At 42.8% G+C, this 13638-nt stretch overlaps 1 protein-coding gene and 1 long non-coding RNA gene across 3 annotated transcripts in view; both read left to right on the top strand.

Moving 5' to 3' along the window:
• The window catches only part of efr3a (EFR3 homolog A (S. cerevisiae)), a 255814-nt gene that overhangs the window by 188715 nt on the left and 53461 nt on the right, over window positions 1-13638 (top strand). For both annotated transcript variants that reach the window (XM_021612601.3, XM_021612602.3), the window contains exon 13: window positions 4004-4055. In XM_021612601.3, coding sequence (XP_021468276.1) covers window positions 4004-4055 — 52 coding nt within the window. The remainder of the gene's footprint in view (window positions 1-4003; window positions 4056-13638) is intronic.
• LOC149981662 (uncharacterized) lies at window positions 4066-13328 on the top strand. The gene is made up of 2 exons (XR_016497806.1): window positions 4066-10847; window positions 12419-13328. It is a non-coding gene; the product is annotated as an uncharacterized LOC149981662 (long non-coding RNA).

The following is a 13638-nucleotide window of genomic DNA, read 5'->3' as shown; positions in this document are numbered from 1 at the left end:
CAAATGTTCATAAATGACCAGCATGGTCAAATAATAGGTCTGGGACAGGTAGCACGTCCGGTGAACAGGTCAGGATTCCATAGCCGCAGGCAGAACAGGTGAGACTGGAGCAGCAGCACGGCCAGGTGGACTGAGGACAGCAAGGAGTCATCATGCCAGGTAGTCCTGAGGCATGGTCCTAGGGCTCAGGTCCTCCGAGAGAGAAAGAAAGAGAGAATTAGAGAGAGCATACTTAAATTCACACAGGACACCGGATAAGACAGGAGAAGTACTCCAGATATAACAAACTGACCCTAGTCCCCCGTCACACAAACTCCTGCAGCATAAATACTGGAGGCTGAGACAGGAGGGGTCAGGCGAAACTGTGGCCCCATCCGATGATACCCCCGGACAGGGCCAAACAGGAAGGATATAACCCCACCCACTTTGCCAAAGCACAGCCCCCACACCACGAGAGGGATATCGTCAACCACCAACTTACCATCCTGAGACAAGGCTGAGTATAGCCCACGGCACAACCCATGGGGGGGGGGGGCGCCAACCCAGACAGGAAGATCACATCAGTGACTCAACTCACTCATCTTCTCTCCTCCTTATCCCTTTGTTTTTTCTTAATTGCTGGAGGAGATTAGATTCCTCTGTTTATCTGCTGCCCCTGATGCCAAGGAGAGGACTAGCTAATAGAGGAAGCACTTTCAAGTAGAGGTCTGCACGGGACTGATATCTTCATCCAGCTCCTGCTGCTTTTCATGCCGCACCCGCCTGATGCCACGGTCTTCTTAACTGAGTCGCCCCAGCAAGAATTAGTCCCGTACCTGACCGCAGTCCCTCAATATTATTTTAGATGTATCTGACACAGCTCACTTTGCAGCCCTGGTCCCAACAAGAATTAGTCCTGTACCTGACCGCAGTCCCGCAATGTTATTTTAGATGTATCTGACGCAGCTCACTTTGCAACCCTGGTCCCAACAATTTTGCCACCCTAGTCAATATCAAAATACCAGAGATTCTGACTGTGCCCATTATATTCGGCTATCAGTATTAGGCTAGATGTAGTTTGAAAGATTGTAGAGTTGGGGCTAAATACAGGAGAGTGGACACTTACTTGACTAGATTAAAGAATAACTTTTAGGAACGGGACGATATGCAAGCACAATAATATACATGTGTTGTCATGTGTTATTCCAGTCAATGTCAGAGTTTAAACTATAGCCTATCATATTTTTTATTTGATTGCACATGCCCAGTTAAAGGGAAGAAAGGTAGTCTACAGAATCAAAATCATCAAGTATAACGAATAATCTACAAACAGAAAGACAACCATTTTTAAATAATACCAACTTTAATAGGAGCTGGACAATTTGCAGGCAGACAGAAAAATGTGTTATCAATATTTATTTCCTGTCAATGTCAGAGCCTAAACTATAGCATGTCATATTTAGGAAGTTAATTTCCTTGGAAAGACAACTGCGTATGCTTTTCCATCCTACAGGCTATTTATTTGGGACCACGTATTTGATCTCGCACGCCCAACACAAGTGAGGTGAGGTAGGCTACAGAACGTGAAGCAGAATTAGCCTATGAGAGTTTCTGAATAGTATGGCAGAGGTTATTTTAATACAATAGATAACGCATCCAAAACAGAAAGACAACCGTTAGAAATAATCCCAAAGTTGTTTGTCTGAATGTCCACTCCCACCCTCAGCATAAAAAATGCAGACCACGCTGCAATGCTATCTGTCGGGGCCAGTGGGAATGCAGCTCTCTACTTTAGTTACGCTTGCTAGCGTAACTCACTTTCATGGGCAACGATGAGCCAGCTAGTTAACATTAGCCTACCTCGTCTAGCTACATATTGAACTTCCATCCTCTCAGGCAAGGGGCACAGTGTATACATTTATGGTTGGATCATAATCACCGTCATAATCATTGGCCAGTAGGGAGAATTAAGGAAAACCACTAGTCCAAATCACTATCTCCATCTATGGCTAAGTTGGGAAAGGGACAACAATTCAACGAGATGCAACAATTCAAGTTTATTTTCTAATTACGTTTAGCTTTTGATGTGATGTGATTGGTGTGAAGCCAAATCCAAACTGCCTTCACTTTACACTTTTTTTTAGGTGCTCCAGGACCATCAACAGTTGAGCTCTCTTTTAGCTCAACGCTGATTGACTATTATTTTATATTTTTTTATAGGGAGGCCAAATGCTCGCTGGCATCCCATGCATTCAATGGTAGGGGCGGCAACAATGTCATACTCTTTTTGACCAGACAGCATCAGATAGATGGGTTACACATACAGAGAGAGAGGGGCGCTGTTTCACTCGATCAGCTGCTTTCTCCGGTGACATACATTCAGCCTCTTGCAAATTGAAGGAGAATTATGAAGCAAAGAGAGACAAAAATATAAATGATTTCGTTTTTTCTCTGTCAAATTTATACGGAAGCCTGGCTTCCCTTAGCACTGATGAATACACACCACTGGATGACACACTTTTATGAGTTAGTGCTGCAGAGGCACAGGTACTGTGCTTATGAAGGTGCTTATGAACATCTGGGTCAATTCACAACACACTTCCAGGATGCCATTGGAATTAAAATGTCTATTTTTCTATTATAGCTCTATTTCTAGTAATAATATAAGGATGTAGATACGTTTTATTTTCATACTTGACTTTCCACACAGATGTACTATAGAGAATATACCTAGTTAGTAGAGCTATATGTTATACTACATATACAATTCCTTCAGAAAGTATTCAAACCCCTTGACTTATTCCACATTTTGATGTTTTACAGTCTGAATTGAAAATGGATTAAACATAATAATAATCTCAACCATTTACACAATACCCCATAATGACAGTGTTTTGAAATGTATTAAATAGAGAAATATCTCATTTACATAATTCACACCCCTGAGTAAATACTTTGTAGAAGCTAATTTTACAGCTGTGAGACTTTCTGGGTAAGCGTCTAAGAGCTTTCCACACCTGAATTGTGCCCATTATTCTTTTAAAAATGCATCAAGCTCTGTCGAATTGGTTGTTGTTCATTGTTAGACAACCATTTAAGGTCTTGCCATAGAATTTCAAGTAGATTTAAGTCAAATTGTAACTTGGCCACTTTGTAAGCAACTTCAGTGAAGATTTGGCCTTGTGTTTTAGGCATTTGTCCTGCTGAAAGGTGAATTCATCTCCCAGTAGCTGGTGGAAAGCAGACTGAACCAGGTTTTCCTCTAGGATTTTGCCTGTGCTTAGCTCCAATCCGCACATTTTTTATCCTGAAACTCACAGTTCTTAACGATTACACATATACCCATAATATGATGCAGCCACCGCTATGATTGAAAATATGGAGAGTGGTGCTTAGTAATGTGTTGTCTTGGATTTGCCCCATTTTTGTATTTAGGACAAAAAGTGAATTTCTTTGCCACATTTTTACAATATAACTTTAGTGCCTTGTTGCAAACAGGATGCATGTTTTGGAATATTTGTTTTCTGTACAGGCTTCCTTCTTTTCAATGTGTCAATTAGGTTGGTATTGTGGAGTATCTACAATTGTTGTTGATACATCCTCAGTTTTCTCTTATCACAGCCATTAAACTCTGTAACTGTTTTAATGACACCATTGGCCTCATGGTTAAATCCTTCCTTTCTGGCAACTGAGTTAAGAAGGATGCCTGTATCTTTGTAGTGACTGGGTATACACCATCCAAAGTGTAATTAATTACTTTACCATGGTCAAAGGGATATTCAATATCTGCTTACATTTTTTTTACCCACCTACCAATGGGTGCCCTTCTTTGCGAGGCATTGGAAAACCTCACTGGTCTTTGTGGTTCAATCTGCGTTTGAAATTCACTTACAGATAATTGTATGTGTGGGATAGAGAAATGAGGTAGTCATTAAAAAAAAACACATGTTAAAAAAAATGTATTGCACAAAGAGTGAGTCCCCCCCACCATTTGCTAACAAACTGTTGTTGATATTCCATTCAGGCACCAGGGCACCAAGCGTATCCAGGCCATGCTGCTGAGCTCGCTCATCATGGTGAGTACTTCTATAGCCATATCATTTATTCAATAGTACTGTCTAACGATAGCTGCATCCGCCTATCGTGATCACAACAGACTGATCAAGAATAGTGTCAATCGAGAAGAATGGCAACAGATGAATCCATTAATTGAGTCTATTCTATTTCTGCCTAAAGGGACCTCAATGTTCTCTGTTGGTATATCGGAGTGGCACCGAAGGAGATGACTGCCGTTTTACGATCCCGTAATCAATTGTGCATGTTTTTTCGCGTTATTTTGTACTTAATGTTTCTGCCACCATGTCTTATGACCGAAAAGAGCTTCTAGATATGTGATTATTCACCTCATACTGGAGAATTACTTTTTCTTCAACAAGTCGTACGGGAAGTATTTACTTCAGACGCCCTACCTCTTCCCCGTCATATGCAGGAGAAAGGGGTGATTGTAAGGGGTGATGGTCTATGTACATTTGTAAACAACCGCAGGTACACAAAATCTAAGGAAGTCTTGAGGTTTTGCTCGCCTGAGGTAGAGTATCTCATGATAAGCTGTAGACCACACTATTTACCAAGAAAGTTTTCATCTGTATTTTTCGTAGCTGTCTACACATACCACCACAAACCGATGCTGGCAATAAGACCGCACTCAATTAGCTGTATATGGTCATAAGTAAACAGGAAACACAAATCCTTTTGACCTAATTTACCTAATTTCTACCAGCATGTTAAATGTGAAACCAGAGGGGAAAAAAACTCTAGAACACCTTTACTCCAGACGCGTGTAAATTTGACCATAATTCCATCCTCCTGATTCCTGCTTACATACATAAACCAACATCCACACTGAGCTAAAGGCTAGAGCTGCCGCTTTCAAGGAGTGGGACTCTAACCCGGAAAGCTTATAAGAAATCCAGCTATGCCCTCTGACAAACCATGAAACAGGCACAGCGTCAATACAGGACTAAGATTGAATCATACTACACCGGCTCCGACGCTCGTCGGATGTGGCAGGACTTGCAAACTATTCATGACTACAAAGGGAAGCACAGCCGCGACCTGCCCTGTGACACAAGCTTAACGGATGACCTAAATTACTTCTATGTTCACTTCGAGGCAAGTAACACTGAAGCATGCATGAGAGCATCAGCTGTTCCGGACGACTGTGTGATCATGCTCGCCGTGGCCAATGTGAGTAAGGAGCCGTCCCATTTTTTACATTTTTGCCCAAAACGACATACCCAAATCTAACTGCCTGTAGCTCAGGCCCTGAAGCAAGGGTATGCATATTCTTGGTACCATTTTGAAAGGAAACACGTTGAAGTTTTTGGAAATGTGAAAGGAATGTAGGAGAATATAACACAATAGATATGGTGAAAGGCAATATAAAGAAAAAAACAACCATTCTTTTGTATTTTTTTGTAACGTCTTTGAAATGCAAGAGAGAGGCCATCATGTATTATTGCAGCTCAAGTGCAATTGAGATTTTGGTCCCTAGATGGCAGCAGTGTTGGTGCAAAGATTAGTTCTGATCCAATGAATCGTTGTATTTCTGTTCAAAATTTTGTATCAATTGGTTTATTATTAACTTTTCAAGTTCCAAACTGTGCACTCTCCTCAAACAATAGCATGGTATTCTTTCACTGTAATAGCTACTGTAAATTGGACAGCACAGTTAGATTAACAAGAATTTAAGCTTTTTGCCAATATCAGATGTCTATGTCCTGGGAAATTTTCTTGCTACTTACAACCTCAGGTTTATGCGATTAGCATATGTCAGCTCAACCGTCCCGTGGACGGGACACCGATCCCGAAGAAGTTTTAAACAGGTCAACATTCACAAGGCTGCAGTGCCAGACAGATTACCAGGATGTGTACTGACCAACTGGCAAGTGTCTTCACTAACATTTTCAACCGGTCCCTGACTGAGTCTGTAATACCAACATGTTTCAAACATACCACCATAGTCCCTGTGCCCCAGAACACTAAGCTAACCTGCCTAAATGAATACCGACCAGTAGCACTCACGTATGTAGCCATGAAGTGCTTTGAAAGGCTGGTCATGGCTCACATCAACATCATTATCCCAGAAACCCTAGACTCACTCCAATTTGCATACCGCCCCAACAGATCCACAGTTGATGCAATCTCTGTTGCACTCAACACTGCCCTTTCCCACCTGGACTAAAGGAACACCTATATGAGAATGCTATTCATTGACTACAGCTCAGTGTTCAACACCATAGTGCTTTCAAAGATCAAATCAAATAATCAAATGTTCTTTGTCACACAGACACGGTTAGCAGATGTTAATGCAAGTGTAGTGAAATGCTTGTATTTCTAGTTCTGACAGTGCAGTAATATCTAACAAGTAATCTAACAATTCCCCCACAACTACCTAATACACAAATCTAAAGGAGTGAATGAGAATATGTACATGTAAGTATATGGATGAGCAATGGCCGAGTGGCATAGGCAAGGTGCAATAGATGGTATAAAATACCGTATATGCATGTGATATGTAAACATTATTAATTTGGCATTATTTAGAGTGCATTGTATAAAGTACTAGTGATCCATTTATTAGAGTGGCCAGTGATTGGGTCTCAATATTGGCAGCAGCCTCTCTGAGTTAGACTGCTAAACAGCAATCACTGATGGTTGCAATCTGATGGCACTGGGATAGAAGCTGTTTTTCACTCTCTCGGTCCCAGCTTTGATGCACCTGTACCCGGCAGTGGCTCGGGTGGTTGATGTCCTTGATAATCTTTTTGGCCTTCCTCTGACATTGGGTGCTGCAGGTGTCCTGGAGGGCAGGTAGTTTGCCCCCCAGTGATGCGTTGTGCAGACTGCACCACCGTCTGGAAAGCCTTAAAGTTGAGGGTGGTGCAGTTGCCGTACCAGGCTATGATACAGCCCGACAGGATGCTCTAAATTGTGCATCTAAAAGTTTGTCAGGGTTTTGGGTGACAAGCCAAATTTCTTCAGCCTCTTGAGGTTGAAGAGGCGCTGTTGAGCCTTCTTCACCACACAGGGTGGGTGGACCATTTCAGTTGGTCTGTGATGTGTATGCCGAGGAACTTAAATCTTTTCAGCTTCTCCACTGCTGTCCCTTCGGCGTTGATAGGGGGGGTGCTCCCTCTGTTGTTTCCTGAAGTCCATGATCATCTCCTTTGTTTTGTTGACGTTGAGTGAGAGGTTGTTTTCCTGACGCCACACTCCGAGTGCCCTCACCTCCTCCCTGTAGGCTGTCTCGTCATTGTTGGTAATCAAGGCCCCTAATGTTGTGTCATCTTGATGATTGAGCAAACTTGATGATTGAGTTGGAGGCGTTCTTTGACACGCAGTTATGGGTGAACAGAGAGTACAGGAGGGGGCTGAGCAATGCACCCCTTTGTCTGGCCCTAATGTTGAGGGCCAGCGAAGTGGAGATGATGTTTCCAGAGCTCTTTCCATCATTATATATGGCGGATCGCGCTTTCAGTTTTGCATGAATGCCGCCATCCATCCACGGTTTCTGGTTAGGGTAGGTTTTAATAGTCACAGTGGGTACAACATCTCCAATGTACTTCTTTATAAACGCACTCACCGAGTCAGCGTATAGGTCGATGTTGTTCTCTGAGGCTGATCGGAACATTTTCCAGTCTACGTGATCAAAGCGTGGCTTCCGATTGGTCGGACCAGCGTTGAATGGTTCTCGTCACTGGTACGTCCTGTTTGAGAAAGATGGCGTTGTGATCGGATTTGCCGAAGGGAGGGCGGAGGAGTGCTTTGTTGGAATCGCGGAAGTTAGAGTAGCAGTGAACAAGGGTATTGCGCATACGTGTAGCGCAATCAATAGGCTGGAAGAATTTAGGTGGACTTGTTCTCAAATTTGCTTTTTTAAAATCCCCAGCTACAATTAATGCAGCCTCAAGATGTATGGTTTCCAGTTCGCATATAGTCCATTGAAGTTCCTTGATGGCCATCTTGGTGTCTGCTTGAGGGGGAATGTACACAGCTGTGACTATAACTGACGAGAATGAATTATCTTGGTAGGTAAAATGGCCGGCACATGATTGTAAGGAATTCTAGATCAGGTGAGAAAAAGGACTTGAGTTCCTGTATGTTGTTATGATTACACCATGAGTCGTTAATCATAAAGCATACACCCCCGCCCTTCCTTTTCCCAGAGAGGTGTTTATCTCTGTTGGCGCGATGCAAGGAGAAGCCCGGTTGCTGAACCGATTCCGACAGTATATTCCAAGAGAGCCATGTTTCAGTGAAACAGAGAATGTTACAATCTCTGATGTCTCTCTGGAAAGCAACCCTTGCTCAAATTTCGTCTACCTTATTGTCAAGAGACTGGACATTGGCTCGGGAGCAGTGTGCGATGTGCACGTCTACAGAGCCTGGCCATCTGCCCCTTCTGCGGCATCGTTGTTTTGGATCGCCTACTGGTATTAGTTCCATTGTCCTGGGTGGTGGTCCGAACAGAGGATCCGCTTCGGGAAAGTCGTATTCCTGGTCGTAATGTTGGTAAGTTGACGTGCTCTTATATCCAATAGTTCTTCTTATGTAATAAGACTTCAGATTTCCTGGGGTAACAATGTAAGAAATAATACATAAAAAAACGAAATGCTGCATAGTTTCCTAAGAACTCGAAGCGAGGCGACCATCTCTGTCAGCGCCATGCTTAGCTCATCACTAAGCTAAGGACCCTGGGACTAAACACCTCCCTCTGCAACTGGATCCTGGACTTCCTGACAGGTCTCCCCCAGGTGGTAAGGGTAGGTAACAACACATCCGCCCACGCTGATCCTCAACCCTGGGGCCCCTCAGGGGTGCGTTCTCAGTCCCCTTGAGTACTCCCGGTTAACTCTTGACTGCATGGCCAGGCATGACTCCAACACCATCATCAAGTTTGCCTATGACACAGTGGTAGGCCTGATCCCCAACATCGAGACAGCCTATAGGGAGGAGGTCAGAGACCTGGCCGTGTGGAGCCAGCCAGGAAAGCAACCTCTCCCTCAACGTGATCAAGACAAAGGACATGATTGTGGACTACAGGAAAAGGAGGACCGAGCACGCCCCCATTCTCATCGACGAGCTGCAGTGGAGCAGGTTGAGAACTTCAAGTTCTTTGGCGTCCCTGTGTGTCTCCAATGTGTGTGTGTGTGTGTGGCTCCCGCATTGTCAGGTTAGCTCAGTCTATATTCCCCGCTGTTCTGTTAAGCCTCTCTCTTGTTCAACTGACTGCTGTACGAGATGGCTATTCGCAGGTGGAAAAAAGCCCCTAGGGCAGAGGAAACGTTCACACAGAGAAGACTTTACACACACACATACTGTACGTGCGCTCAGACATGTTACATATGCACATTCCCCTATATTTTTCCCATGACGCATATGTCACACACTCCTCCTTTTCCCATGGGGCATGATCGACCGGGAGCTAGGAGGGTGGCTTATTGCAAAGTCTATCTCCTCTCCCGCTTTTCTGCTGCTTTCCCGTGCAGCTGGAAGATAGGGAAATGTTTTAACATATTTCTATCTTCCAGCTGCATGGTGTTAGAAATATGTTAAAACACTCCCTAACACCATGCAGCTGGAAGATAGGGAAATGTTTTAACACATTTCTAACACCATGCAGCTGGAAGATAGGGGAATGTTTAACATATTTCTAACACCATGCAGCTGCAGATGGGTCCTTGGCAACTGGGATCAGCACATGTAACACAAACTCGACTGTCTGATTATGAGTCTGAGGTGGGGGGTGGGGGTCAGGGGTGTTAGGGTGGGGGACTCATTATGTTTTCTTTCTCACTTCCTCACTTCAACATGTACTGTACACACAAGGAATACAGATACTCCTACTGGAGCATGTGCACTGCACACACACCTTTTCTCTATACACATGATGCTGGGACACTAGTTACCACACACACACACGCGCGCGCGCACAGGGAGGTAAAAAAAAAAACAGCCCTGGATTTTGATGCAGACAGGACCACCAAAACCGGCACGCGGATACTCCACCGCCCCCACCCCGCCGACGCACGCACCTACACACCAGCACCTAATACCACCACCTAGCTGCATAAAAGCTAATGTACAAAAATCAGTACTATTTTCAGAGTGCTAAAAAAGCATACACACAAACTCTTTACACTGTTATAAGAGTTCTACAGAACACATACTGAATGGTCATGATTGAACAATATTCCATCTGAAGCCTAAAACAAAACAGAGAAGGTTTAATAGCTAGAATGCTCACTGAGACGGAACACTGTCTGGCTGTTCTCAGGGAGGGCTGGCTGGCTTTAAAGAGGCAGTGTGGTTAAAAACATGTTTTCCAGTTTTTCGGACGATGTTTCCACACTATGAGGTCGAAATAACACTCTGAAATCGTGAAAATTATGACAGTCATTTTTGTGTAAAAACACGTGGAATTTCAGCCTGTTCGGGTGGGATGTAATTTTGGCCCACCCGCATAACGTCACCCGGCGATCTGATAATAATACACTTTAATAAAATTCATTGTTTATTTACATATTCCCTTCTAGTTTTAGTGCTGGTCCCGCCCAAAAGCAAGAGAGATTGTGCAGCATGGCTGCCTTTGCACTGTATTCCCTCCAAACAATTACTTCGTCTGATTTGGCTTTGATTTATTTTTCATAATCTAACTGTCAGAGAAGTTGAGTCAAACCTCCTGCACAGCACACTTTGGCATCAGACTACATTGCAAATCAGACTAGGTACACGTGGATTTCGCAGCAGTTCCATCAAGCGTCGCATTGATTTTAAATCGGGCAGCAGCATCAACCATTCATGAAGTAAGTGTCTAGATATTTCTTTTTTTATCTCATAAGTAAATGACATGCTATTCATGAGTGGCATCATTCATCACAATATTGTTTTGAATGTTGTCTTGAGGACTGATGCCCAAATGAACGTTCTAGTAGCTACTCAATGGCATTCTGAGCCGCCATGTGCTGATGAAGATTTTGTCTAAAGTGCATTATAGTGACTTGAAAAAATATGACATTTCTAAAAGTCCCAAATCATTAGTAGGAAAACCTCTTTTCATCAATGTGATGGAGTATAAATTTAGCTTGTCACAAGATACTCACCCTACCGTTACACTTGTTTACACTGAGCTGCACTGGAGTCGGAACGCAATTATGGTTACGTTAAGACACCGTGGAGCCGGTGTGAAAATGGGTCGTAAAACGTTCCTTTGCAGCGATGGGAAATGCCACTGTACTCCGAATTGTACCTTTATCCATACTGCTCCATCCATACTGCTGTGGCTACTGCTAGCTAACATTGGGACGAAATGGGCAGTTTTCTATGAAAACTAGCTGTATTTCAAACTTCTCGATGGAGCAGTGTCGATAAAGGTCGAAGTTGGAGTACAGTTGCCTATCCCATGCCTGCATTGAGGTATGCTTTCCAACCCATATCTTGCACCGACTCCATGGTGTCTTTATGTAACCATGATTGCGTTCTAACCCCAGTGCAGCTCGGTGTAAACCAGCGTAACGGTAGGCTCGGTATCTTCTGGCAAAACTTTAGCTAGCTGCTTAGGATTTAAGGACAGGACTGGATTTTAGCTAGCGAACATTGGCATTGCTAGCTAGATATTTTTTATGAACTTTTCTAGCTATGGCAATTGCCGTCTCTCTAAAAGTACATTTGGTTACATGATAATGATGGCAAAGTTATTTCCTACTAATTAATTACCTACATTAGCTATGTCATCATATTTCCAGGACACTATAGTGTCACTTCAGATAATGTTAGCTAGATTGATAGCTACCAGTCTGTGAGCTAACTAATGGTAGCTAGCCTGTTGACTGTTGACTGTTGTTCAAGCTGCAGTCAGTCAGTCACCCAACGGACCAAGGTAGCCTAGATAGTCTTGTCATTTTTTTATGTTTGTGTTTTCTTTGACAGTATGTCATTAGGTATTGGAGCTAAAACTAACTTGCTTGCAATTGGATTTGTAGCTACTAGCCTGCCAGCCAGAAGAGAGAGGGAAGCTATTATGATTATTAGCGAGCACAATCTCTCATTAGGGTGAATGTTTATCTGTGATATGATTCCTAAAAAATAGTTGAATGAATATATAACCCTTATGATAGATCATAGGGCTTATGGAACCTCAGGCTGTAGGTATAGCTGGTCAGACTTTTCTACAGGCATACAGTACCAGTCAAAAGATTGGACACCTACTCATTCAAAGGTTTTTCTTTATTTTTACTATTTTCAAACTTTTGACTGGTACTGTACATGAGTATATTATTTCAGTTATGGACTATCAGATATTAAATGGTTAAGTTTTCGCACATTTTGTACAAACCTTCAGGATTGTACAATTTGACTTTTGTCACCTTGCCAACAGGTTGATAACTACACAATTCCCTTCCATTCATCCCCGAGGAAGGCCTGCAGGATGAGGACGGCCATGAGATCATGGACATCTTGAATGAAAATGCCTTTGATGGGGAGCTACTTGGTGAAGACTAGAGAGCTCCAGAGTTCCTCTGTGGAGATGGGAGAACCTTCCAGAAGGACAACCATGTCTGGTTGTCTCCCATCTCCACAGAGGAACTCTAGATTTCTGTCAGTGACCATCGGGTTCTTGGTCACCTACCTGACTAATGCCCTTCTCCCCAGATTGCTCAGTTTGGCCGGGTGGACAGCTCTAGGAAGAGTCTTGGTGGTTCCAAACTTCTTCCCATTTAAGAATGATGGAAGCCACTGTGTTCTTGGGGACCTTCAATGCAACAGACCTTTTTTGGTACCCTTCCGCAAATCTGTACCTCGACACAATCCTGTCTCAGAGCTCTACGGACAATTCCTTTTTGCTCTGACATGTACTGTCAACTGTGGGACCTTATCTAGACAGGTGTGTGATTTTCCAAATCATGTACAATCAATTGAATTGACCACAGGTGGATTACTATCAAGTTGTAGAAACATCTCAAGGATGATCAATGGAAACAGGATGCACCTGAGCTCAATTTTGAGTCTCAGAGCAAAGGGTCTGAATGTAAATAAGATATTTCTGTTTTTTATTTTTAATACATTTGCAAAAATGTCTACAAACCTGTTTTTTCTTTGTCATTTTGGGTTATTGTGTGTAAATTGCTGTAACAAAATGTGGAAAAAGTCAAAGGGTCTGAATACTTTCCAAAGGAACTGTGGAGCACTTTGGTAGTTTACAATAAAGAGAACTGAATTGCAGTATATTTGTTTATTATGTTATGTAAATAACAGTAGATATTTCATAAAGAAGGACAACAACCTGACATTGCTGTCTGGTTTCTTTATAGAATTTAGAATATTTTTTATAAATTATAATCTCCAGTATCATCACAGTCTATTTCACAAAATGATGAAATAGACTTTTGGATTATACTGAAGAGTATACCATGGGCCATTGTGTCTGAGGCCTTACACAGCAAGTAATACCATGTATACTTAGTATTACTTACTGTGTTTGGCCTCAGATGCAGAGGCCTATAGTCTGCCCTGTATATAATCATGGTATTCTGCAATGAAGAGACAGCTCATTCATTCGACAATAAATGTGAATCTGACCATCACACCTGGTGAGAC

This window comes from Oncorhynchus mykiss, chromosome 8, assembly GCF_057628025.1.
Source record: "Oncorhynchus mykiss isolate SJ-2025 chromosome 8, ASM5762802v1, whole genome shotgun sequence".
Taxonomy (NCBI): domain Eukaryota; kingdom Metazoa; phylum Chordata; class Actinopteri; order Salmoniformes; family Salmonidae; genus Oncorhynchus; species Oncorhynchus mykiss.
This window is presented reverse-complemented; position numbering and strand designations above follow the sequence as displayed.